Here is a 26,279-nt window from a genome sequence, read left to right as displayed (position 1 = left end):
GGGGACTCTAGTATGTTGAGCCAGGGTGTGAGTTTTCATTTGTGTTCATTCTAGTATTGTGTTTCTATGTTGGCTAGTGTGGTTCTCAATCAGAGGCAACGAGTATCAGCTGTTGCTTGTTGTCTCTGATTGGGAACCATACTTAAGCAGCCAGTTTTCCCACAGTGTTTGTGGGATCTTGTTCCTGTATAGGTTTGTGTTTTGCACCTTTGGACGTCACCGTTTGTTGTTTTTGTTCGTGTTATCATTCAAAATAATAAAATATGTTCACCTTCCACGCTGCGCCTTGGTCCTCTGTACCCGACGAACGTGACAGTCAGTTCTCATAAGCAAAAGAAACGGAATCCTACCTCACCTTGTGGTGTTTGTGTATGCGAGTGTATATGTGTGAGAGGATAGATAGATAATATCAAAAAGTAATGTTCAAACATTGTTTTGCAGTTTTTTATTTAAAAAATACATTGCAGTTAGAAAACAATTCCACATGTTGTGTTGTCATGTCAGTCTAACACTGTCTTATTAACATATTTGTTTTAAATATAAGAACTTCATTAACATCCTTCCTTATCCATGAAGGCACAATAATATTGCCCTGGAGCATGATTGACATGTGTGTATAACACAGGAGGCTGCTGAGGGGAGGACGGCTCATAATAATGGCTGGAACTAAGAGAATAATGGCATCAAACACATGGAAACCATGTGTTGGATGTATTTGAAACTATTCCACTCCAGCCATTACCACGAGCACATTCTCCCCAATTAAGGTGCCACCAACCTCCTGTGGTGTATATCTAATATGGAGAGGGTTAGGTGGGTTTGATCATCATGGTGACCGTCTTGAGGGAATAGGAGCCCCCGTGGAACTCTGCCCAGTAAACCCCGTCCTGGTAGCGGCTGCGGTAGTGACCCCCTCGATACCACACGCCGTTTAAGTTGGAGTGGGCACACATATGGTACCACCAGCCCCCCTTCTGGAAGTGGGCACAGTTCCCTAATGAAGAAATGGAGAGAAACCAACTCATCAAGCCAAACCTGGGTGTTAAAACAGGCAGCCATGAAAAGAGGCAGAAAGGAAAAGAGAGAGGGTAGTAGAGGTGAGAGAGGATTCACCTGAATAAGCATCCTTATCCTTGTCCAGAGTTGTAAAGGCTTTGTTATTGTGCCATGACATTGAGTCTCCGGCGTTGCCTTGGTATTCCCCCAGCCTCAGACGGTACCAGTCGCTCTCAGGCTCCAGGCGGAAGCTGTCGTACTCTGCAAACACCTGGCGGCCCTGCCAGTCCTCCATGGCCACCCGAAGCTTGTAGTGGGCCTGCTTGGTCAGCCAGTAGAGGTGCTCCAGACCCAGCCAGTACTCTCCATCCAGGTTCCCAAAGCCTTGCTGGGGTGGAGGGGTACAACAGATAGTTTAGGGTTATGTTCACTGTAGCAATAGTTTTCATGACTTCTGTGATGTTAAACCGTCCTCAACTGAAGGATACTCTTGAGTCTCTGACCTGTAATACCAGCTGTTCTTCTGGTTTTATAGCCCATTGTGATGATTGCCAATTACAGTAACTATACAGCTCATGTTTCATCACATACAGTGGGGAAAAAAAGTATTTAGTCAGCCACCAATTGTGCAAGTTCTCTCGCTTAAAAATATGAGAGAGGCCTGTAATTTTCATCATAGGTACACGTCAACTATGACAGACAAATTGAGAAGAAAACAAATCCAGAAAATCACATTGTAGGATTTTTTATGAATTTATTTGCAAATTATGGTGGAAAATAAGTATTTGGTCACCTACAAACAAGCAAGATTTCTGGCTCTCACAGACCTGTAACTTCTTCTTTAAGAGGCTCCTCTGTCCTCCACTCGTTACCTGTATTAATGGCACCTGTTTGAACTTGTTATCAGTATAAAAGACACCTGTCCACAACCTCAAACAGTCACACTCCAAACTCCACTATGGCCAAGACCAAAGAGCTGTCAAAGGACACCAGAAACAAAATTGTAGACCTGCACCAGGCTGGGAAGACTGAATCTGCAATAGGTAAGCAGCTTGGTTTGAAGAAATCAACTGTGGGAGCAATTATTAGGAAATGGAAGACATACAAGACCACTGATAATCTCCCTCGATCTGGGGCTCCACGCAAGATCTCACCCCGTGGGGTCAAAATGATCACAAGAACGGTGAGCAAAAATCCCAGAACCACACGGGGGGACCTAGTGAATGACCTGCAGAGAGCTGGGACCAAAGTAACAAAGCCTACCATCAGTAACACACTACGCTGCCAGGGACTCAAATCCTGCAGTGCAAGACGTGTCCCCCTGCTTAAGCCAGTACATGTCCAGGCCCGTCTGAAGTTTGCTAGAGTGCATTTGGATGATCCAGAAGAGGATTGGGAGAATGTCATATGGTCAGATGAAACCAAAATATAACTTTTTGGTAAAAACTCAACTCGTCGTGTTTGGAGGACAAAGAATGCTGAGTTGCATCCAAAGAACACCATACCTACTGTGAAGCATGGGGGTGGAAGCATCATGCTTTGGGGCTGTTTTTCTGCAAAGGGACCAGGACGACTGATCCGTGTAAAGGAAAGAATGAATGGGGCCATGTATCGTGAGATTTTGAGTGAAAACCTCCTTCCATCAGCAAGGGCATTGAAGATGAAACGTGGCTGGGTCTTTCAGCATGACAATGATCCCAAACACACTGCCCGGGCAACGGAGGAGTGGCTTCGTAAGAAGCATTTCAAGGTCCTGGAGTGGCCTAGCCAGTCTCCAGATCTCAACCCCATAGAAAATCTTTGGAGGGAGTTGAAAGTCAGTGTTGCCCAGCGACAGCCCCAAAACATCACTGCTCTAGAGGAGATCTGCATGGAGGAATGGGCCAAAATACCAGCAACAGTGTGTGAAAACCTTGTGAAGACTTACAGAAAACGTTTGACCTGTGTCATTGCCAACAAAGGGTATATAACAAAGTATTGAGAAACTTTTGTTATTGACCAAATACTTATTTTCCACCATAATTTGCAAATAAATTCATAAAAAATCCTACAATGTGATTTTCTGGAGAAAAAAAATCTCATTTTGTCTGTCATAGTTGACGTGTACCTATGATGAAAATTACAGGCCTCTCTCATCTTTTTAAGTGGGAGAACTTGCACAATTGGTGGCTGACTAAATACTTTTTTTCCCCACTGTATAATCAGCTGAAATGAAAGGCAAATGGAGGAGGGGAAAGGATTATGGGTCTGCAGTGCACACACTCACTGTGTGGGTTTTTGGTATTGCAGTGTTTTGGAGCACAACAATGGTAACTACACACTGTCTGATGTCATAACAAGCTCTTGAGAGCTTCGCTTTTAGCGGATCACTGCCACTGGAGGTGAGAGCACCTTGTACTGCTCCCAGGTCCTGAAGAAGTTGACTGATCCATCCTGTCTCTTCTGGATGACGGTCCAGCCTCCCTGGGCCTTGGTCTGTTCACACCAGGCCTGCAGAAGCCGGTTGGCGCTCTGTGGACGCAGCAAGTAGATCCCATTGGTGGTCTCGCCCGAGTCCAGCACATGCTGGCAGTCCCTCCAGGGTCCTGAGGGACAAAGATAGTATAGGTATGTGATTCACAAAGGCAGTTAGGATTTAGGAACAGACCTGGTTTCAAATAGTAATAATTGTGCTCGATTGAACCTGCCTGGTACAAAGGAACCAATGGGTGCAATGGAACCAATAGAAGTCCAGAACGTCCCAACTCCGCCCACCTGCCACCAGGCAGGCTCAACCAAATGCTTGAAATGAGGGAGTGATGTGAGGGAGTGAGTGAAACACGTAATAGAGAGAGGGGTCTGGAATTCTGTTTGTTTTAGAGCCAGATACATGTTTTCTCGCTCTGCTTCAGCTTATCTCTTTACTGCCGAAGACATTCTTTCACAACACATGTTGAATGTCTCATGTCACACTGGAAAAGATAAGCATACACTGCATAAACGGACACAGAAAGGCTAAGCATCACCTCTCTCTCACACACTTCAGACCAAGGGTCATCCATACTGTAACTGTACACTCATTCTATAGACGAATATCTCCTTGTCACTCATCACACACATAGATAAGCTCTGAGTCATGGTCCCTTTATTATACACTCTAACTGGTGTGAAGTCCCCCTGTTACTGCTGCTGCTCAGCTCCACTGTGGGAGGACCCTGTCCATCAAGGTGGTCACACTCATCTAAATGGTCTGCCTTGTAATCTCACACATTCCAGTTGCACACACAAAGTGCATTGTAGGAGGGTATCGCCTTGTAATTCAAGGTTACATAGCAATGTCCTAAAGAGGGCTGTGATTAGGGTGTGTGTTTGTTAGGGTGTGTGTGTGTGTGTGTGTGTGTGTGTGTGTGTGTGTGTGTGTGTGTGTGTGTGTGTGTGTGTGTGTGTGTTTGCTGTGTGTACTGCTGGTAAATTAGATTTTTTTATTTGGAATTCATCCTAATCGCTCTTTCTAAAGAGGTGCTGACAAATCTGATTATTGGTGCCAAATTCTGGATTAGGTACTTTGATGGTTTATTTCCTAAAAGAGAGGATTATATTTTGGCCCATTTGATTGTTATTTATAACAAATATTATTGATGACTTTGCAAATGTTATATCAAAGTCAAACTTTGTGTGTGTGTGTGTGTGCATGCGTGTATGTATTCCTCATTAACAAAGCCCCTACTCTTCTCTGATGAGAACAGCTGGCAGTTAATAGACATTGTTTAGGCATTCCCAGAGAAATAACAAAGTCCTATCAGCGGGTCAGTGACTCTCCGAGCTTCTGCACAGTGTCTTCTGGAGAGTAAATAACACTGATAAAATACTGACATTGTTTCATACACAAAATCAAGGTCCGAACAGCAAACAATTAAGCATTTGAAAGGCCGAAAGAAAACAGCTTGCTTGTTGTGATTGTTGTCAGAGGTGACAATGAAAAACAACATCAAAACTAAACAGGAACCAATGAGATGTGCAATGTATTGACTGAAATAGAAACAAAGTGTTATAATGTGTGATAACGCTGCGGGGTGAAGATTGATACACAGTGTTGCTCTTTCACACACTGCCTTACAAAGACAGTCCTCCATTCCTACACAGACAGTGATGGTTAAGCTGTAAGATCCGAGGGTGCAGTGATTTACCTGGGGACTTAGTGACAGGGAAGCTTATGAAGGGGGCATCAGTAGGGGTGTCGGCCATGGTGGTGGGGAGCACCTTTATCCCCTGGAGGGGTTCTCTCTCCTCCTGTGGCTGTAGTGGAGAACCACCCTGGTCTCTCTGAACATCATTAGCCATCTCCTTGGACTCTGAGCTGTCATTCAGCGGCCCACTGGACTGGATACTCCGGGGTTCAGAGGTCATCTGTCCAATACAACACAAACACATAAAGACTTTTGTACAGAGCATTATGAGTACTGTAGTATGTTATGGTCCAACTTTAGCTTAATGGGTAAGGGTCAGTGCTTGATTTGACTAGTCTTAATGTGAATCTGAGAAAGGCCCATGATAACAATGCCAGTGGTTTGATAAATATAGAGCTCCCCTACCTGTGGAGGTGGGGTAGTGTTCTTGGTGGCCTGGCACTGCTTCTCCAGCCGGGCGATGAGCTGACTCTGGTTGCTCATCATGGAGGTGAGGGCTCCATACTTCTTCTCCAGCTCCCTGTAACTATTGGACATCTGCAGCATCTGGGATGTTGGTCCACCATGACCGAGCAACAGACAATGGGACAATGAGGGATGTTATAAAGGTGTTACATGCCAGTCATAGATAGGCAAAGGATGCTAAGACAGTAGAGAGATAGTAGGAGCAGGTATACAGTTATATGATTCTAACTTCCCCCTTATGAACACAGCTGTTCCCATAATGCTCTCTGTCTGATTACCTGTGTGGTGGCGTTGAGCAGTAGGTTCTCAACCCGCCTCTGTTCGACCACTTGGTCCTTCTTGAACATAACCTCGTGCAGCAGCTGAGTGTAGAGCTGGGCGATGCGGGCGTTCATGCTGCCACTCTCTTTCCGTAGCGCCCGTACCTCCATAGCCAGGGCCCCCTCCTGTTCCAGCTGGCCCTTCAGCTTCTCCAGCTGTTCCTGCTGACGGCTCAACTCCTCCCGCAGAGCCGCTACCTCTGAGTGGTTGGCGGCGCCGGTGGTAGACTCGGTGCTCACACACAGCGCCCCTTTCAGTTTCTGCTGGGGAACGATGAAGGTGTAGGAGCAGCGGCCTGTTTTTTGCTCTGAGGAGTGGGACGGGTGCTTCTGGGACTCCTCCTTCCGCCCCCCCACCTCAGGCATGACTAGGAGGAGCCCCAGCAACAGAGACAGGCCAATAGTCAGCTGCTTCTCCATCTACCTGTTCAACTGCTCCTCTGTCCATGGAAATAAGCAGTGATAGAGATTCATTAGCAGATTCCCCCAATAAAACATGCTACTCTATATCTATAACATGTAGAAATGTATTAATTCAGTAAAAATAGCTTTCCCCCATTTGAAACAACTGTAATTGTACACCAACAAGTACATCACAGTCAGACAGTGCCCACACAGATGCAAAAATCCATACAGGCATTTTCAGTGGAAAGCAGAGCATGTAAAAGCTCTACCGCAATATCTAAGATGCAGCTCAGACTGTCTTTCAAGCCTTGAATGCCCACCAGATGTTCCCCAGGAAGGTGAAAGTACACTTTACCCTGTCTGCCTGGCTGAAGTTTATTAGCAAGTCAACACTGGGGTGACGATGGTCAACAAAACCCAGTCAGAGTCAACTCACACTTCCATCCCATTGATCAACACAATCCTTTCAGGGTCAACTCTGGCTACCACCATTGTCAACACCATAAACACCATTATCACCTCAACCTCAACCTCAACATTGACACAACACACTATATTTGCAGGGGTCACTACTCCACAACCTCAGTGGAACACATTATTGTTACCAACAATTAAACTGGAATACCAAATAACCTAATGATCTAAAAAAAATTATATATATATATATATATATACATCACATGGTATTGTCAGAAGCCCTGTATCACATCGCCAAACATTAATCATTAATTATAATAACAACACTATTCTTATTAAATCTGAGAGGGGATCCTAACTTTGTAACTTTTAAAGTGAGGGAGCATGACTTACCTCAGTCCTGATCAGCGGTATAGAGTCAGTTGGTGTATCCCAAAATCCTGAGCTCCAATAGGTACAGAATGGACTTATTTAAAGCATCCTCATCTAGAATCCAGGTGACAGGACTAATGGACCTGTACTTAGCATTGCCTCAGAATGGTCTACTGCCTCAGAATTGCCTCCCAATAAAAAAGACCACCACTGTGGCTGTATCATGCAGCCCAGCGAACCTTTTTCCTAGTGTGTCTGAGCCTCACAGAGACAGGCAGACCAGAGAGACTGAGCTACAGTAAGAAAGACTCAAGGGAGAAAGAGAACTACACACACACACAACACTGACACACAACGTTTTTTCAGCAGCAAGACCTCCCCCTCACTTCATTCCTGTCACAGGCCCTCTAAACAAAGAGAGACATAATTACAAACTACCCTAATGACACCCCTTCCCTCCCTCCTCCCATCCTCTCAGCTCAGCTACCTCTGGCCCTCAGTGCAGGAGGCAGGAGCCCTCTCTGTCTCCGCCCTTCAGCCTGCTGTTCTCTCACAGAGGCCTCCCAGGCGGTCCAACCGTTACTGTAGTTCAGCTTGAAAAGGTAGCCTATGAGTAATCAATATAATTTATTAAACAATGTCAAAACATTAAAACAATATATTGAGGGTTATAATATGGATGAAATGCAAGATGCAGATTAATGTGAATATCCCACTGTATGATGAGGAATAATTCTGTCAGTCATCATGGATAGTCTCTTTCAACTGCTGTGTACTAGTAGATACGGTAGAGAGGGGCTTTCCATCTAAAAGGACCCATGAGCGCAACGAGACGTTCACAGGAGCATGTCAAATTGGGTGTCAAATGAAAGCTAAGAGACTATTTTATTTATTTATTATTAAGGCATATTTACATTTTCCAACCATTTTCATCCTAAAAATGTGGAATAAGCAAAGGCTTTGATTTCTGGTCAAACAGATGGAAAATGGGTCTTAGAAAATATCTACCAGAAAAAGTATTAAAAGGTATTAGAAATACATTAAAACACAATAATGTAAAGACCTATGCCAAATAATATCAACACTTATATTTAGTTTTGGGTAAATGATTTGCCTTCTGTAAGTTTAAGAAACATTGCCTTGTGCCTTGTAATGCCGTTACCAAAACCCCACATATCTTTAAGATATTTTCACATTTCTCTCGCTCGTGAGGAGGGAGGATAATGAAAGGTCACAGAAGTAACAAGTAAAGGTATACCTACCAATTAGTTATAGTGTTTTTACTGATATCAAGTTTGTTTATGAATTATTAATTGATTAAAACTTGCATCATTTCGAGGGCGGGGGTGTGTGTCTCTTTGTTAACAACAGCTGGTGCACAATCTCTAATATTAAGGAAGTCTTGAAGTTCTACTCGCCTGAGTTAGAATACCTCATGATAAGCTTTTCGTAGCTGTCAATATACCACCACAAACCGATGCTGGCCTAAGACCGCACTAAATGAGCTATTTGGGCCATAAGCCAACAAGATAATGCTCATCCAGAGGCAGCGCTCCTAGTGGCAGATGATTTTAATGCCGGAAAACTGACATCCATTTTACCTAATTTCTACCAGCATGTACACCTGTACTAGAGGGAAAAAACTCTAGCTCACCTTTACTCCACACACAGAGACGCATACAAAGCTCTCCTCGCCCTCCATGTCGCAAATCTGCCCATAACTCTATCCTCCTGATTCCTGCTTACAAGCAAAAACTCAAAAGAGGAAGTAACAGTGACACGCTAAATTCGGAGGTGGTTCGATAAAGCGGATGCTAAGCTACAGGACTGTTTTGCAAGCACAGACTGGAATATGTTTCGGGATTCATCCGATGCCATTGAGGAGTTTACCACCTCAGTCACCGGCTTCATTAATAAGTGCACTGACGACGACGTCCCCACAGTAACCGCACGTACATATCCCAACCAGAAGCCATGGATTACAGGTAACATCCGCACTGAGCTAAAGGCTAGAGCTGCCGCTTTCAAGGAGCGGGACACTAATTCGGATGCTGGTCAATACAGGACTAAGATAAAATCCTACTACACCAGCTCTGATTATCGTCAGATGTGTCAGTGCTTGCAAACTGTCACGGATTACAAAGGGAAACCCAGCCACGGGATGCCCAGTGACACAAGCCTACTAAACGAGCTAAATGCCTTCTATGCTTGCTTCGAGGCAAGCGATACTGAACCATGCGTGAGAGCACCAGCTGTTCCGGATGACTGTGTGATCACGCTCTCCATAGCCAATGTGAGTAAGACCTTTAAACAAGTTAACATTCACAAGGCCACAGGGCCAGATGGATTACTAGGACGCGTACTCAGAGCAGGTGCTGACCAGCTGGCAAGTGTCTTCACTGACATTTTCAACCTCTCCTTGACCCAGTCTGTAATACCTACATGTTTTAAGCAGACCACCATAGTCTCTGTGACCAACGCCAATGTAACCTGTCTAAATTACTATCGCCCCGTAGCACTGACATCTGTAGCCATGAAATGCTTTGAAAGGCACATCAACACCATCATCCCAGACACCCTGAACCATCTCCATTTCGCATGCCGCCCCAACAGATCCACAGCTGACGCAATCTATATTACACTCCACACTGCCCTTTCCCACTTGGACAAAAGGAACACCTACGTGATCCTCTGTAGCTCAGCTGGTAGAGCACGGCGCTTGTAACGCCAAGGTAGTGGGTTCGATCCCCGGGACCACCCATACACAAAAATGTATGCACGCATGACTGTAAGTCGCTTTGGATAAAAGCGTCTGCTAAATGGCATATTATATTATTATTATAATGCTTTTCATTAACTACAGCTCAGTGTTCAACACCATAGTGCCCTCGAAGCTCATCACAAAGCTAAGGTCCCTGGGACTGAACACCTCCCTCTGCAACTGGATCCTGGACTTCCTGACGGGCCGCCCCCAGGTGGTGAGCGTAGGCAACAACACATCCGCCACGCTGACCCTCAACACGGGGGCCCCTCAGGGGTGCATGCTTATTCCCCTCCTGTACTCCCTGTCACCCATGACTCCAATACTATCATTAAGTTTGCCGACTACATGACGGTGGTATGCCTGATCACCGACGACGATGAGACAGCCTATCTGGAGGAGGTCAGAGACCTGGCAATGTGGTGCCAGGACAACAACCTCTCCCTTAACGTCAGCAAGACAAAGGAGCTGATCGTGGACTACAGGAAACGGAGGGCCGAGCATGCCCCCATTCACATCGACGGGGCTGTAGTGGAGCAGGTCAAGAGCTTCAAGTTCCTCGGTGTCCACATCACTAAGGATCTATCATGGTCCAAACACACCAACAGAGTCGTGAAGAGAGCACGACAACACCTCTTAACCCTCAGGAGGCTGAAAAGATTCTACAGCTGCACCATTGAGAGCATCTTGACTGGCTGCATCAACGCTTGGTATGGCAACTGCTTGGCATCTGACCGCAAGATGCTACAGAGGGTAGTGTGTACGGCCCAGTACATCACTGGGGCCGAGCTCCCTGTCATCCAGGACCTCTTTACCAGGTGGTGTCAGAGGAAGGCCCAAGAAATTGTCAAAAACTTCAGCCACCCAAGCCACAGACTGTTCTCTCTGCTGACTCTATGCACACACACTAGACTCTATCCACACACTCACATATACTTACACTGACACCCCAACACACACATACACACACACACACCACATACACCCACACACACGACATGCACACACGTATACTGACGCCACACACATGCATACTGACGCCACACACACACACTTTCACTCACCACATACGCTGCTGCTACTCTTTTATCTATCCTGTTGCCTAGTCACTTGACCCCTACCTATATGTACAGTACATCGCTACCTCAATTATCTCATACCCCTGCACATCAACTCGGTACTGTAATGAATACTCGGACAGAGTGGTAAGATCCAATCGCAGAATAGCGATGCTTTATTAAAGTACAGACAAGGGAAAGGCTTAATCGTGGTTGGGCGGGCTGTGGTCAAAACCGGGCCAGGCATAGACAGGCAGGGGTACCAAAGGAGCGGGCTTAGTCGTAGTCGAGGTCACAGGCACAGGATCCGAGAACGGTAATCACTGGGGTAGACAAGTAGAGGATTAAGCAATACGGGGAGTCAAATAACAAGGCACTGGTCGGATACACGGGTAATCAAAACAACAAACTCTCTCTCTCTCTCTCGGAACAAAACGCTTAGCAAGTCACAATGGAACAATACCTCGCGCCGACTGAGCTTCTGAGCACACCTTAAATCCTATACTAATTACTGACAGGTGTGCTCAGAACTCAGGTGAACCAGATCGAGTCTGATGACTCCCCCTCTCAGTAGATCGGGGAAGTGTCAGACTCTGTCTAGATCCTGCCAAACCCCGATCCCTTACAGTATCCCCCTCCCCAGAGCCGGCTCCTGACGGCCTTCTACCTCTACCGGGTGGTCTTCCTCTGGGTCGGGGTCCTGGCTGATCTGGGTGCTCAGCGTGGAAAGTGGCCTTGAGAGCGGGATCCAGTATATCCTTAGCCGGAACCCAGGACCGTTCCTCAGGTCCATATCCCTCCCAGTCCACGAGATATTCGATGCCCCCTCGTCTCCGTCTTGACTCCAGTATCTCGTGGACTGTATAGATGGTGTCCTGTTCATCCTCCAAAGGTGGTGTAGTAGGTTGTTGAGCGATTGGTGGATACATCGGGCTATAATGGACAGGTTTCAGCAGGGAGACGTGGAACGTAGGGTTTATCCTGTAGTGTCGAGGGAGGAACAGACGGTAGGTGACAGGGTTAATACGCCTCTGTACTTTGAAGGGACCAATGTACCTGGGTTGGAGCTTCTTGCAGCTCCGTCGGAACCGCAGGTCTCGGGTAGACAGCCACACTCGTTGCCCGGGTTGATAAATGGGAGTAGGTCTCCGGCGTCGGTCGGCGTAGGTCTTTTGTTGTTGTGAGGCTTGGCTGAGATGTTGATGGGCCGTCTCCCAGACCTGCGCACTCCGACGGAACCACTCGTCCACCGCCGGTACCATCCCTGATGCGGTATCCCACGGAAACAGGGGAGGTTGATACCCTAGAACACACTGGAAGGGCGTTAAACGTAGGGAGGTGTGAATGAGTGAGTTCTGAGCATACTCTACCCAAGGAAGGAATCGACTCCACTCTTGCGGTTGCCGCGAACATTGTTGCCGTAGATATTTCCCAATTTCCTGGTTGAGCCGTTCTGTCTGCCCATTGGCCTGGGGATGATATCTGGAGGTTAGGCTAACCGAAATGCCCAAGCGTTCGCAGAACGCCTTCCATACCCGGGATACAAACTGGGGTCCCCGGTCGGAAACAATATCCTCCGGGACACCAAACTGCCGGAACACCTGGGTAAACATAGTCTCAGCCATCTGAGTGGCGTTAGGCAAACGGGTCATAGGTACTAACCGACACATCTTGGAGAAACGATCGATGACCACGAGAATTACAGTATGGCCCTCTGATTCAGGTAGGTCGGTAATAAAGTCCATAGCAATGTGCGACCATGGTCGTTGAGGAGTTGGCAATGGCATAAGCTTACCCTCCGGTAGTGCACGAGGTACCTTGGACTGGGCACATACTGGACAGGATAAGACATAGTCTCTGACGTCATCTGCGAGGGAATCCCACCAGTATTTTCGGCTGATGAGTCGTGTAGTTCGAGTGATTCCAGGATGACCAGATCCCAGCGACGTGTGGCACCATTCCATCAGTTGAGGGCGAAGAGAAGCTGGCACAAACACCTTAGACTCCGGGGTTTCTGGAGGGGCTGGTTCCGCTTGTAAGCTCTCCTGAATCGTGTCATCAATAGCCCACCTCACCGGTCCAGCACGGTAACTCATGGGGAGAATAGTTTCTGGCTCCACGGGTCTTTCCGTGCGCTCGAACCGTCGGGAAAGCGCATCCGCCTTACCATTCTTGGACCCGGGGATATAAGACACAGTGAATCGGAACCGGTTGAAGAATAAAGACCACCTGGCCTGTCGGGAGTTCAGTCGTTTGGCGCTGTGACGATACTCCAGGTTGCGGTGGTCCGTGAGCACCTGGAACGGATGCTCTGCTCCCTCCAACCAATGTCTCCACTCCTCCAGGGCTAACTTCACCGCCAGTAATTCCCGATTACCCACGTCATAGTTCTGCTCGGCAGCATTCAATTTCCGGGAAAAGAAAGCACAGGGTCGTGATTTAGGCGGCTCACCTTGGCGTTGGGATAACACGGCTCCAACTCCAACCTCCGAAGCGTCCACTTCCACGATAAACGGTAAGGTAGGGTCCGGCTGACATAGAATAGGAGCGGTGGTAAAATGTTGCTTCAGCGTCTCAAACGCACGCACTGCCCCCTCCGTCCAGTTCAGACCGCGACCCTTGTAGCTGGTCATCGCCGACAGAGACCTGCGGTTGTGCTGAAATTACGCACGAACCGTCTATAGTAATTGGCAAACCCTAAGAACCTCTGGAGCTCCTTCACCGTCTTGGGTTGAGGCCAGTCTTGTACCGCTTGCACCTTAGATTCATCCAGTTTAACACCGTCGGGAGTGAGTATGGCCCCAAGGAAGGAAATCGTAGTGACGTGGAATTCGCTTTTTTCTGCCTTCACAAACAGAGAATGTTGTAGGAGCCGATCCAGAACCTGTCGTACATGGGACACATGTTCACTCAGCGAGTTAGAATATATGAGGATGTCATCAATGTATACTATGACAAATCGATCAATCATGTCTCTGAAAATGTCATTCATGAACGCCTGAAATACTGAGGGCGCGTTGGTAAGTCCATAGGGCATGACACAATATTCGTAGTGTCCTCGATGTGTGATGAAGGCGGTCTTCCATTCATCCCCCTCTCTAATACGCACCAGATTGTACGCACTCCTGAGGTCCAGTTTACTGTACATGGAGGCCTGTCCCACCTGTTCAAGGGCGGCTGGAATCAAAGGAAGGGGATAACGATTTTTTATGGTTATATCGTTCAACCCTCGATAGTCGATACAAGGACGCAGTCCGCCATCCTTTTTCTTCACAAAGAAAAAACTGGATGCGGCGGGAGACGTCGATGGGCGAATGGCCCCTTGCTGTAGCGCCTCATCAACATACTGACTCATCGCTTCTCGTTCAGGCTGTGACAACGGGTAGATTCTTCCACGAGGAGGTGTAGCTCCGGATAGTAGATCAATCCCGCAGTCCCAGGCCCGATGAGGTGGTAACACGGTAGCCCTCTCCTTGGAGAACACCTGCGCGTAATCCTGGTATTCTGTAGGGACCACAGTAGACACCGCACCCTGCGCATCCTCCACAGTAGACGTTTTGCACTGTAAATTGAGGCACTCTGCCCTACATACCTCACTCCAAGCTGTGATATCGCCAGATTTCCAGGAGATGACCGGATCATGGAGGACGAGCCAGGGGTGGCCGAGAACTAGTGGCTCCCGTGGAGCGGAGATGACGAAAAAAAAAAATTTCTCCTGGTGTATGGCGCCCACTTGTAACTTGATCTCCCCGGTACGGTGCGTAATGAACCCAGTGCCCATGGGCTCACCGTCTAGCGCGTTGACTCGCAGGGGAGGTTGAATAGGAATAAGTTGAACTCCCAACTCCTCAGCAAGACCCATATCCAGAAAGCTGGCCGCCGCTCCGGAATCAATAAGTCCTTCCAACCTGCGCACTTTCTCTCCGACAGATAAGGTAACAGGTACATACATTTGTTTGGCTGTAATGTTCAAAACGGGAGTCTCATTCACCGGTTTGGCAGTTCCGAGGCGATATCCTGAGGTACGGTTAGGTCGCACCGGACATTGACGCACGAAATGACCCGACTGACCACAATACAGGCATAGTCCGTCTTGCCGACGTTGTTGTCTCACCGACCCTTGTAGAGGTGACCGTCCCAGTTGCATAGGTTCCTCCTCAGATTCTCTCCTCCGCTCTGTCGCTTGCATAGGACCAGTGATCGAGGGCTCCCGAACTGTGGATGCCTTGTGTTGCACTATAAGATTATCAATAGAGATGGCAATTTTGATAAACTCATGTAGCGTAGTGATATCTCCTCGACAAGCCAACTCAGTCTGTACGTCTTTGCGCAGTCCTCTACGGAAAACTGTGAGCAAAGCAGTCTCGCTCCATCCGCTACCGGCTGCTATAGTACGGAACTCTAAAGCGTAGTCGGCTACTGTGCGACGGCCCTGCTGAAGTTCGCATAGCTGATCTCCCACACTACGCCCAGATACTGGGTGGTCGAACACCTCTTGAAACAGTCTCTTGAACTGAACTTCCTCATTCAGCTCGGGGACCTCAGCTGCCCAAAGCGCAGTAGCCCAATCCAGTGCTCTTCCCGTTAGCAGAGAAATCATGAAATCCACCCTGCTACGGTCATCGGAAAACATGGAATGATTATACGACATATACAGGGACATCTGGAGTAGAAACCCCTGACATTTGCCAGGTTCCCCGTCGTACCTTGTCGGTATAGAAATCGGAGGTGCATGACGAGGACTGACCGTACTCGGGGTGGTGCCTTCCGCTGCACCAGCGTTGAGTAACTGTAGGAGTTCATCCATGCATTTCTCCTGTATCTCCCATCGCCTCTGAAATTCCGCTGGATCCATGGGTGGGGCGAGGTATTCTGTAATGAATACTCGGACAGAGTGGTAAGATCCAATCGCAGAATAGCGATGCTTTATTAAAGTACAGACAAGGGAAAGGCTTAATCGTGGTTGGGCGGGCTGTGGTCAAAACCGGGCCAGGCATAGACAGGCAGGGGTACCAAAGGAGCGGGCTTAGTCGTAGTCGAGGTCACAGGCACAGGATCCGAGAACGGTAATCACTGGGGTAGACAAGTAGAGGATTAAGCAATACGGGGAGTCAAATAACAAGGCACTGGTCGAATACACGGGTAATCAAAACAACAAACTCTCTCTCTCTCTCTCTCTCTCTCTCGGAACAAAACGCTTAGCAAGTCACAATGGAACAATACCTCGCGCCGACTGAGCTTCTGAGCACACCTTAAATCCTATACTAATTACTGACAGGTGTGCTCAGAACTCAGGTGAACCAGATCGAGTCTGATGACTCCCCCTCTCAGTAGATCGGGGAAGTGTCAGACTCTGTCTAGATCCTGCCAAACCCCGATCCCTTACAGGTACTGGTACTCCCTGTATATAGCCATGTTATTTTCTACTCCCTGTATATAGCCATGCTATTTTCTACTCCCTGTATATAGCCATGCTATTTTCTACTCCCTGTATATAGCCATGTTATTTTTACTCATTATTGTTATTCATTATTCACTGTGTATTTAGTCCTCGTGTCACTATTTTTATATATATATATTTTTTTAAATCTTATCTTTAACTCTGCATTGTTGGAAAAGGACCCGTAAGTAAGCATTTCACTGTTAGTCTACACCTGCGACTAATAAAATCTGATGTTATTCTGTTATGAAATTGCTAATGTAATTAGTGAACAATCTGTAACAGAATTACTGCAATTGAATTGGCTACAATGGGAAATCATAGTTCAAACCACAGCTGGGACCAACCAAATGTGGTCTTGTTTGGGCCAGAGCACATTACAATGATAGGCAGTGTGTAGAATACCCAAATATGCAAAAGAAGGACATTTAATATTTCTACCTTTATGGTGATGTATCCTCTATTCATTTATATACATCACGATGAAGATAATGATATTCATATCCATAAAGAAAGTAGTGGGATGAGCAGTAGGCTTACTAGACGGCATCTTAACTGTAACTTTTACTTTCTTTATCCGACCTTTAGCTACAGTAGTCAATCCAATATTCTCATCAACTTCTTTCCCATTGTTGCTGGCGTCATCGGATTGAAACTCGACATCTTCATCCATCATCCTCAATCTTGGATAGACATACCCATTAGTATCCACATCGCTTTCACTATCGGATGCCATCGCCGTAGCCACATACACGACTTGGAAACATACACGACTTGGTAAAGACTACTTAAATGAGGATGTGCTGTTTGTTTTCCTGACAACACGTTCTTTCTGCAGATATCTTTGAATCTTAATTTGGAGCAGATATTTAACAGAGTTTTTGGAAAACTTGGTCGCATAAAAAACTGAGGGAGATTTTACCGTAATTGTGTTACCAAACTTTGCATCGGCACAGTTCTTCCAGTAAATGTGTTTTTTGAGAAATGTTCTATGTAAATTGTTCAAAGTTGTCATTGTGCATAGAGTTGTATGGTTTGTTAAACTTTGAAATTAATGTTTTTTGTTTGGCATACATTTTAAAGTGAAAAATCTGAGTCAGCCCCCTCCTGCACGTCACCAACTCAATCATCAAGTTTGCAGACTACACAACAGTGGTAGGCCTGATTACCAACAACGACGAGACAGCCTACAGGGAGAAGGTGAGGGCCCTGGCGGAGTGGTGCCAGGAAAATAACCTCTCCCTCAACGTCAACAAAATGAAGGAGCTGATCGTGGACTTCAAGAGACAGCAGAGGGAGCAAGCCCCCATCCACATCGACATGGCCGCAGTGGAGAAGGTGAAAAGCTTTAAGTTCCTCTGCGTACAGATCACTGACAATCTGAAATGGTCCACCCACACAGACTGCCTGCCCTCCAGGACATCTACAGCACCCGGTGTCACAGGAAGGCCAAGGAGATCACCAAGGACCTCAGCCACCCGAGCCAAATGGTCCACCCACACAGATAGTGTGGTGAAGAAGGCGCAACAGCGCCTCTTCAACTGCAGGAGGCTGAAGAAATTTGGCTTGGCCCCTAAGACCCTCACAAACTCTTACAGATGCACCATTGAGAGCATCCTGTTGGGCTGTATCACCACCGCCCTCAACCACAGGGCTCTCCAGTCTCCAGAGGGTGGTGCGGTCTGCCCAACGCATCACCGGGGGCACACTGCCTGCCCCCGAGGACATCTACAGTACCCGGTGTCACCGGAAGGCCAAGAAGATCATCAAGGACTTCAGCCACCCGAGCCACGGCCTGTCTACCCCGCTACCATCCAGAAGGCGAGGTCAGTACAGGTGCATCAAAGCTGGGACAGAGAGACTGAAAAACAGCTTCTATCTCAAGGCCATCAGAATGTTAAATAGTCACCACTAGCCGGCCTCCATCCAGTACCCTGCCCTGAACTTTACTCACTGTCACTAGCCGGCTACCACCTGGTTACTCAACCCTGCACCTAAATAATGGAACACTAGTCACTTTAATAATGTTTGCATACTGTTTAACCCACTTCATATGTATATACTGTATTCTAGTCAAGGCCTATCCTATTTAACTATTGCTGTACAAATACTATTCTATACTACGTATTCTTCAGATATACTGCATATTCTATCCATATACTGTCCATAATGTCTATACATCCCAGCATATATACAGTGCATTCGGAAAGTATTCAGTCCCCTTGACTTTTTCCACATCTTGTTACATTACAGCCTTATTCTAAAATTGATTAAATAGTTTTTTCCCCTCATCAATCTACACACAATACCCCATATTGACAAAGCAAAAACAGGTTTTTAGAATTTTTTGCAAATGTATGAAATAAAATAAAACTGAAATATCACATTTACAGTATTCAGACCCTTTACTCAGTACTTTGTTGAAGCACCTGTGGTGGATATTATAAAATAAGTATTTGCTGGAGTCTAAAATTCTTATTTCTGAGATTAGAGGGAACAGAGTTACACAGCACAGTGTAGACAGTCTGAATTCCGAAGCATTGGGTGATAAGCACATTTCTTTATAGTTTCCTATTCTTGGGCGGAACTTTCAGTTATCCTTTCATCTATATAAGGACACAGGAGCAAGCTGGAGCAGGTTTTCATCAAGGATCTCTCTGTACTTTGCTCCGTTCATCTTTCCCTCGATCCTGACTAGCCTCCCAGTCCCTGCTGCTGAACAACATCCCCACAGCAGGATGCTGCCACCACCATGCTTCACTATAGGGATGGTGCCAGGTTTCCTCCAGACGTGACGCTTGGCATTCGGGCCAAAGAATTCAATCTTGGTTTCATCAAATCAAATCAAATTTTATTGGTCACGTACACGTGTTTAGCAGATGTTATTGCAGGTGTAGAAAAATGCTTGTGCTTCTAGCTACGACAGTGCAGTAGAATCTAACAAGTAATATCTAACAATTTCACAACATATACCCAATACACACAAATCTAAGTGCGGAATGAATTAAGAATATATACATATATGGACGAGCGATGTTAGAGCTGCATGTTGTTTCTCATGGTCAGAGTCTTTAGGTGCCTTTTGGCAAACTCCAAGCAGGCTGTCATGTGCCTTTTACTGAGGAGTGGCTTCCGTCTGGCCATTCTACCATAAAGGCATGATTGGTGGAGTGCTGCAGTGATGGTTGTCCTTCTGGAAGGTTCTCCCATCTCCACAGAGGAACTCTGAAGCTCTGTCAGAGTGACCATTGGGTTCTTGGTCACCTCCCTGACCAAGGCCTTTCTCCCCCGATTGCTCCGCATGGCCGGGCGGCCAGCTCAAGGAAGAGTCTTGGTGATTCCAAACTTCTTCCATTCGAGAATGATGGAGGCCACTGTGTTCTTGGGGACCTTCAATGCTGCAGAAATGTTTTGGTACCCTTCCCCAGATCTGTGCCTCGACACAATCCTGTCTCTGAGCTCTACGGACAATTCCTTGGACCTCATGGCTTGGTTTTTGCTCTGACATGCACTGTCAACTGTGGGACCTTATATAGACAGGTGTGTGCTATTCCAAATCATGTCCAATCAATTGAATTTACCACAGGTGGACTCCAATCAAGTTGGAGAAACATCTCAAGGATGATCAATGGAAACAGGATGCACCTGAGCTCAATTTCGAGTCTCATAGCAAAGGGTCTGAATACTTAAGTAAATAAGCTAAGGTTTTCGCTTTGTCATTTTGGGGTATTCTGTGTAGATTGATGAGGGACATTTTTTATTTAATCCATTTTAGAATAAGGCTGTAATGTAACAAAAAAGTATAGGGGTCTGAATACTTTCCGAATGCACTGTATATATATCTTTATATATACACCACCAGTCAAAAGTTTGGACACACCTACACATTCAAGGGTTTTTCTTTATTTGTACTATTTTTTACATTGTAGAATGATAGTGAAGACATCAAAACTATGAAATAATACATATGGAATCATGTAGTAAACAAAAACGTGTTAAACAAATCAAAATATATTTTATATTTGAGATTCTTCAAATAGCCACCCTTTGCCTTGATGACAGCTTTGCACACTCTTGGCATTCTCTCAACCAGCTTCACCTGGAATGCTTTTACAACAGTCTTGAAGGAGTTCCCACATATGCTGAGCACTTGTTGGCTGCTTTTCCTTCACTTTGCCGTCCGACTCATCCCAAACCATCTCAACTGGGTTGAGGTCGGGGGATTGTGGAGGCCAGGTCATCTGCTGCAGCACTCCATCACTCTCCTTCGTGGTAAAATAGCCCTTACACAGCCTGGAGGTGTGTTGGGTCATTGTCCTGTTAAAAAACAAATGATAGTCCCACTAACACAAACCAGATGGGATGGCGTATCGCTGCAGAATGCTGTGGTAGCCATGCTGGTCAAGTGTGCCTTGAATTCTAAATAAATCACAGACAGTGTCACCAGCAAAGCACCCCCACACCATATCACCTCCTCCTCCATGCTTTACGGTGGGAAATACACATGCAGAGATCATCCGTTCACCCACACCGCGTCTCACAAAGACACAGCGGTTGGAACCAAAAATCTCCAATTTGGACTCCAGACCAAAGGACAAATTTCCACCGGTCTAATGTTCATTGCTCGTGTTTCTTGGCCCAAGCAGGTCTCTTCTTATTATTGGTGTCCTTTAGTAGTGGTTTCTTTGCAGCAATTCGACCATGTAGGCCTGATTCACACAGTCCCCACTGAACAGTTGATGTTGAGATGTGTCTGTTACTTGAACTCTGTGAAGCATTTATTTGGGCTGCAATTTCTGAGGCTGGTAACTATGAACTTATCCTCTGCAGCAGAGGTAACTCTGGGTCTTCCATTCCTGTGGCGGTCCTCATGAGAGCCAGTTTCATCATAGCGCTTGATGGTTTTTGCGACTGCACTTGAAGAAACTTTCAAAGTTCTTGAAATGTTCCACATTGACTGACATTCATGTCTTAAAGTAATGATGGACTGTCATTTCTCTTTGCTTATTTGAGCTTATCTTGCCATAATATGGACTTGGTTTTTTACCAAATAGGGCTATCTTCTGTATACCAACCCTACCTTGTCACAACACAACTGATTGGCTCAAACGCATTAAGAAGGAAATAAATTTCACAAATTAACTTTTAAGACGGCACACCTGTTAATTGAAATGCATTCCAGGTTACTACCTAATGAAGCTGGTTGAGAGAATGCTAAGTGTGTGCAAGGCTATAATCTCAAATCTAAAATATATTTTGATTTGTTTAACACTTTTTTGGTTACTACATGACTCCATATGTGTTATTTCATAGTTTTGATGTCTACAATGTAGAAAATAGTAAAATTAAGAAAAACCCTGGAATGAGTAGGTGTGTCCAAACTTTTGACTTGTACTGTATATATATTTATACTCCGGACTCCAACATTGCTCGTCCTAATATTTCTATATTTCTTAATTCCATTCTTTAACAATCCTGTGTAACAACTAGCGACAACTTTGTACTTATGCAGATATTACAGATATGTACTCTGTGGTGTATTAGTGTGTTTATTTTCTCACTTGGATGGCGCTTTCAGAAGCTGACGATTAGATTGTCAGAATGGGTAACGTACTTTGTAGGTACACAATAATTAAAAGTATGTATACCTCAAGATACACTTCATTTTAACTAGCTAAATCCTGTGTAACACCTAGTAATTACATTGTACTTATGCAGTTATTACATATACTCTGTGGAGTACTAGTGTGTTCATTTTTTTACTTGGATGGTGCTTCCAGAAGCTTTAAAATTAGGGCCAGGTTGTCACGATGGTTAACGTACTATATAAGTACACATTCATTACAAGTAAGTACCCCTCAAGATTAGTGGTGGAAAAAGTACCCAATTGTTATACCTGAGTAAAAGTAAAGATACCTTATTAGAAAATGACTCAAGTAAAAATGAAAGTCAGCCAGTAAAATACTACTTGAGTAAAAGTCTAGAAGTATTTGGTTTGAAATATACTTAAGTATCAAAAGTAAATGTAATTGCTAAAATATACTTAAGTATCAAAAGTAAAAGTATAAATCATTTCAAATTCCTTATATTAAGCAAACCACAGGGCACCATTTTCTTGTTTGTTTTATTTACGGATAGCCAGGGGCACACTCAGACATCTTTACAAATGAAGCATTTGTGTTTAGTGAGTCCGCCAGATCAGAGGCAGTAGGGATGACCAGGGATGTTCTCTTGATAAGTGTGTGAATTTGACAATTTTCCTGTCCTGCTAAGCATTCAAAATGTAATACGTACTTTTGGGTGTCAGGGAAAATGTATGGAAAGAAAATTATTTTCTTTAGGAATGTAGTGAAGAAAAAGTAAAAGTTGTCAAAAATATAAATAGTAAAGTAAATTACAAATACCCCACAAAACTACTTAAAAAGTACTTGAAAGTATTTTTATTTAAGGACTTTACACCACTGCTCAAGATACACTTAATTTCAACTAGCTACAGTGAGGGAAAAAAGTATTTGATCCCCTGCTGATTTTGTACGTTTGCCCACTGACAAAGACATGATCAGTCTATAATTTTAATGGTAGGTTTATTTGAACATTGAGAGACAGAATAACAACAAAATAATCCAGAAAAACGCATGTCAAAAATGTTATAAATTGATTTGCATTTTAATGAGGGAAATAACTATTTGACCCCCTCTCAATCAGAAAGATTTCTGGCTCCCAGGTGTCTTTTATACAGCTAACGAGCTGAGATTAGGAGCACACTCTTAAAGGGAGTGCTCCTAATCTCAGCTTGTTACCTGTATAAAAGACACCTGTCCACAGAAGCAATCAATCAATCAGATTCCAAACTCTCCACCATGGCCAAGACCAAAGAGCTCTCCAAGGATGTCAGGGACAAGATTGTAGACCTACACAAGGCTGGAATGGGCTACAAGACCATCGCCAAGCAGCTTGGTGAGAAGGTGACAACAGTTGGTACGATTATTCGCAAATGGAAGAAACACAAAATCACTGTCAATCTCCCTCGGCCTGGGGCTCCATGCAAGATCTCAACTCATGGAGTTGCAATGATCATGAGAACGGTGAGGAATCAGCCCAGAACTACACGGGAGGATCTTGTCAATGATCTCAAGGCAGCTGGGACCATAGTCACCAAGAAAACAATTGGTAACACACTACGCCGTGAAGGACTGAAATCCTGCAGCGCCCGCAAGGTCCCCCTGCTCAAGAAAGCACATATACAGGGCCATCTGAAGTTTGCCAATGAACATCTGTATGATTCAGAGGAGAACTGGGTAAAAGTGTTGTCAGATGAGACCAAATCGAGCTCTTTGGCATCAACTCAACTCGCCGTGTTTGGAGGAGGAGGAATGCTGCCTATGACCCCAAGAACACCATCCCCACCGTCAAACATGGAGGTGGAAACATTATGCTTTGGGGGTGTTTTTCTGCTAAGGGGACAGGACAACTTCACCGCATCAAAGGGACGATGGACGGGGACATGTACCGTCAAATATTGGGTGAGAACCTCCTTCCCTCAGCCAGGGCATTGAAAATGGGTCGTGGATGGGTATTCCAGCATGACAATGACCCAAAACACATGGCCAAGGCAACAAAGGAGTGGCTCAAGAAGAAGCACATTAAGGTTCTGGAGTGGCCTAGCCAGTCTCCAGACCTTAATCCCATAGAAAATCTGTGGAGGGAGCTGAAGGTTTGATTTGCCAAACGTCAGCCTCGAAACCTTAATGACTTGGAGAAGATCTGCAAAGAGGAGTGGAACAAAATCCCTCCTGAGATGTGTACAAACCTGGTGGCCAACTACAAGAAACGTTTGACCTCTGTGATTGCCAACAAGGGTTTTGCCACCAAGTACTAAGTCATGTTTTGCAGAGGGGTCAAATACTTATTTCCCTCATTAAAATGCAAATCATTTTATAACATTTCTGACATGCGTTTTTCTGGATTTTTTTGTTGTTATTCTGTCTCTCACTGTTCAAATAACCTACCGTTAAAATTATAGACTGATCATTTCTTTGTCAGTGGGCAAACGTACAAAATCAGCAGGGGATCAAATACTTTTTTCCCTCACTGTAAATCCTGTCTAACACCTAGAAATTGCATTGTACTTACTAAATGTACTCTGTGATGTACTTGTGGGTTTATCCTCTTACATGGATGGCAAGGAGATTCAGGTTTTCATAATGGGTAGCGTAAACATTAATTATACATTATTTTTGTATTATAAACTGGGTGGTTCGAACCCTGAATGCTGATTGGCTGACAGCCGTGGTATACCACGGGTATGACAAAACATGTATTTTTAATGATGTTGGTAACCAGTTTATAATAGCAATAAGGCACCTCAGGGGTTTGTGGTATATGGCCAATATACCACGGCTAAGGGCTGTATCCAGGCTTGTTGCGCCGTGCTTAAGAATTGCCCTTCGCCATGGTATATTGGCCATATACCACACCCCCTCGTGCCTTATTGCTTAATTATATTCTGGGATGACACCCATATGGTAGACCCCAGTCAGTGAGGTTGACCTATATACACTGCTCAAAAAAATAAAGGGGACACTTAAACAACACATCCTAGATCTGAATGAATGAAATAATCTTATTAAATACTTTTTTCTTTACATAGTTGAATGTGCTGACAACAAAATCACACAAAAATTATCAATGGAAATCAAATGTATCAACCCATGGAGGTCTGGATTTGGAGTCACCCTCAAAATTAAAGTGGAAACCACACTACAGGCTGATCCAACTTTGATGTAATGTCCTTAAAACAAGTCAAAATGAGGCTCAGTAGTGTGTGTGGCCTCCACGTGCCTGTATGACCTCCCTACAACGCCTGGGCATGCTCCTGATGAGGTGGCGGATGGTCTCCTGAGGGATCTCCTCCCAGACCTGGACTACATTTTCCGCCAACTCCTGGACAGTCTGTGGTGCAACATGGCGTTGGTGGATGGAGCGAGACATGATGTCCCAGATGTGCTCAATTGGATTCAGGTCTGGGGAACGGGCGGGCCAGTCCATAGCATCAATGCCTTCCTCTTGCAGGAACTGCTGACACACTCCAGCCACATGAGGTCTAGCATTGTCTTGCATTAGGAGGAACCCAGGGCCAACCGCACCAGCATATGGTCTCACAAGGGGTCTGAGGATCTCATCTCGGTACCTAATGGCAGTCAGGCTACCTCTGGCGAGCACATGGAGGGCTGTGCGGCCCCCCAAAGAAATGCCACCCCACACCATGACTGACCCACCGCCAAACCGGTCATGCTGGAGGATGTTACAGGCAGCAGAACGTTCTCCACGGCGTCTCCAGACTCTGTCACGTCTGTCACATGTGCTCAGTGTGAACCTGCTTTCATCTGTGAAGAGCACAGGGCGCCAGTGGCGAATTTGCCAATCTTGGTGTTCTCTGGCAAATGCCAAACGTCCTGCACGATGTTGGGCTGTAAGCACAACCCCCACCTGTGGACGTCGGGCCCTCATACCACCCTCATGGAGTCTGTTTCTGTCCGTTTGAGCAGACACATGCACATTTGTGGCCTGCTGGAGGTCATTTTGCAGGGCTCTGGCAGTGCTCCTCCTGCTCCTCCTTGGTAGCGGTCCTGCTGCTGGGTTGTTGCCCTCCTACGGCCTCCTCCACGTCTCCTGATGTACTGGCCTGTCTCCTGGTAGCGCCTCCATGCTCTGGACACTACGCTGACAGACACAGCAAACCTTCTTGCCACAGCTCTCATTGATGTGCCATCCTGGATGAGCTGCACTACCTGAGCCACTTGTGTGGGTTGTAGACTCCGTCTCATGCTACCACTAGAGTAGCGGCAGGTAGCTTAGTGGTTAAGAGCGTTGTGCCAG

The 26,279-nt window shown here is 45.7% G+C and overlaps 1 protein-coding gene across 1 annotated transcript; it reads right to left on the bottom strand.

The window, feature by feature from the left end:
- Positions 1-430: 430 nt before the first annotated feature.
- Positions 431-7,527, bottom strand: angptl6 (angiopoietin-like 6). The gene is made up of 7 exons (XM_084183589.1): positions 7,163-7,527; positions 5,906-6,387; positions 5,568-5,708; positions 5,163-5,382; positions 3,388-3,581; positions 1,114-1,384; positions 431-994 (listed from the first exon to the last, which is right to left on the bottom strand). The coding sequence occupies exons 2-7, from the start codon at positions 6,365-6,367 to the stop codon at positions 810-812; spliced, it is 1,473 nt and encodes a 490-aa protein (XP_084039715.1). The 5' UTR covers positions 6,368-6,387; positions 7,163-7,527; the 3' UTR covers positions 431-809.
- Between the last annotated feature and the right edge of the window lie 18,752 nt (positions 7,528-26,279).

This window comes from Coregonus lavaretus (genome assembly GCF_964263955.1).
Source record: "Coregonus lavaretus genome assembly, chromosome: 2".
NCBI lineage: Eukaryota > Metazoa > Chordata > Actinopteri > Salmoniformes > Salmonidae > Coregonus > Coregonus lavaretus.
Note: the sequence above shows the minus strand (reverse complement) of the source record. Positions and strands in the feature narration are given on the sequence as shown.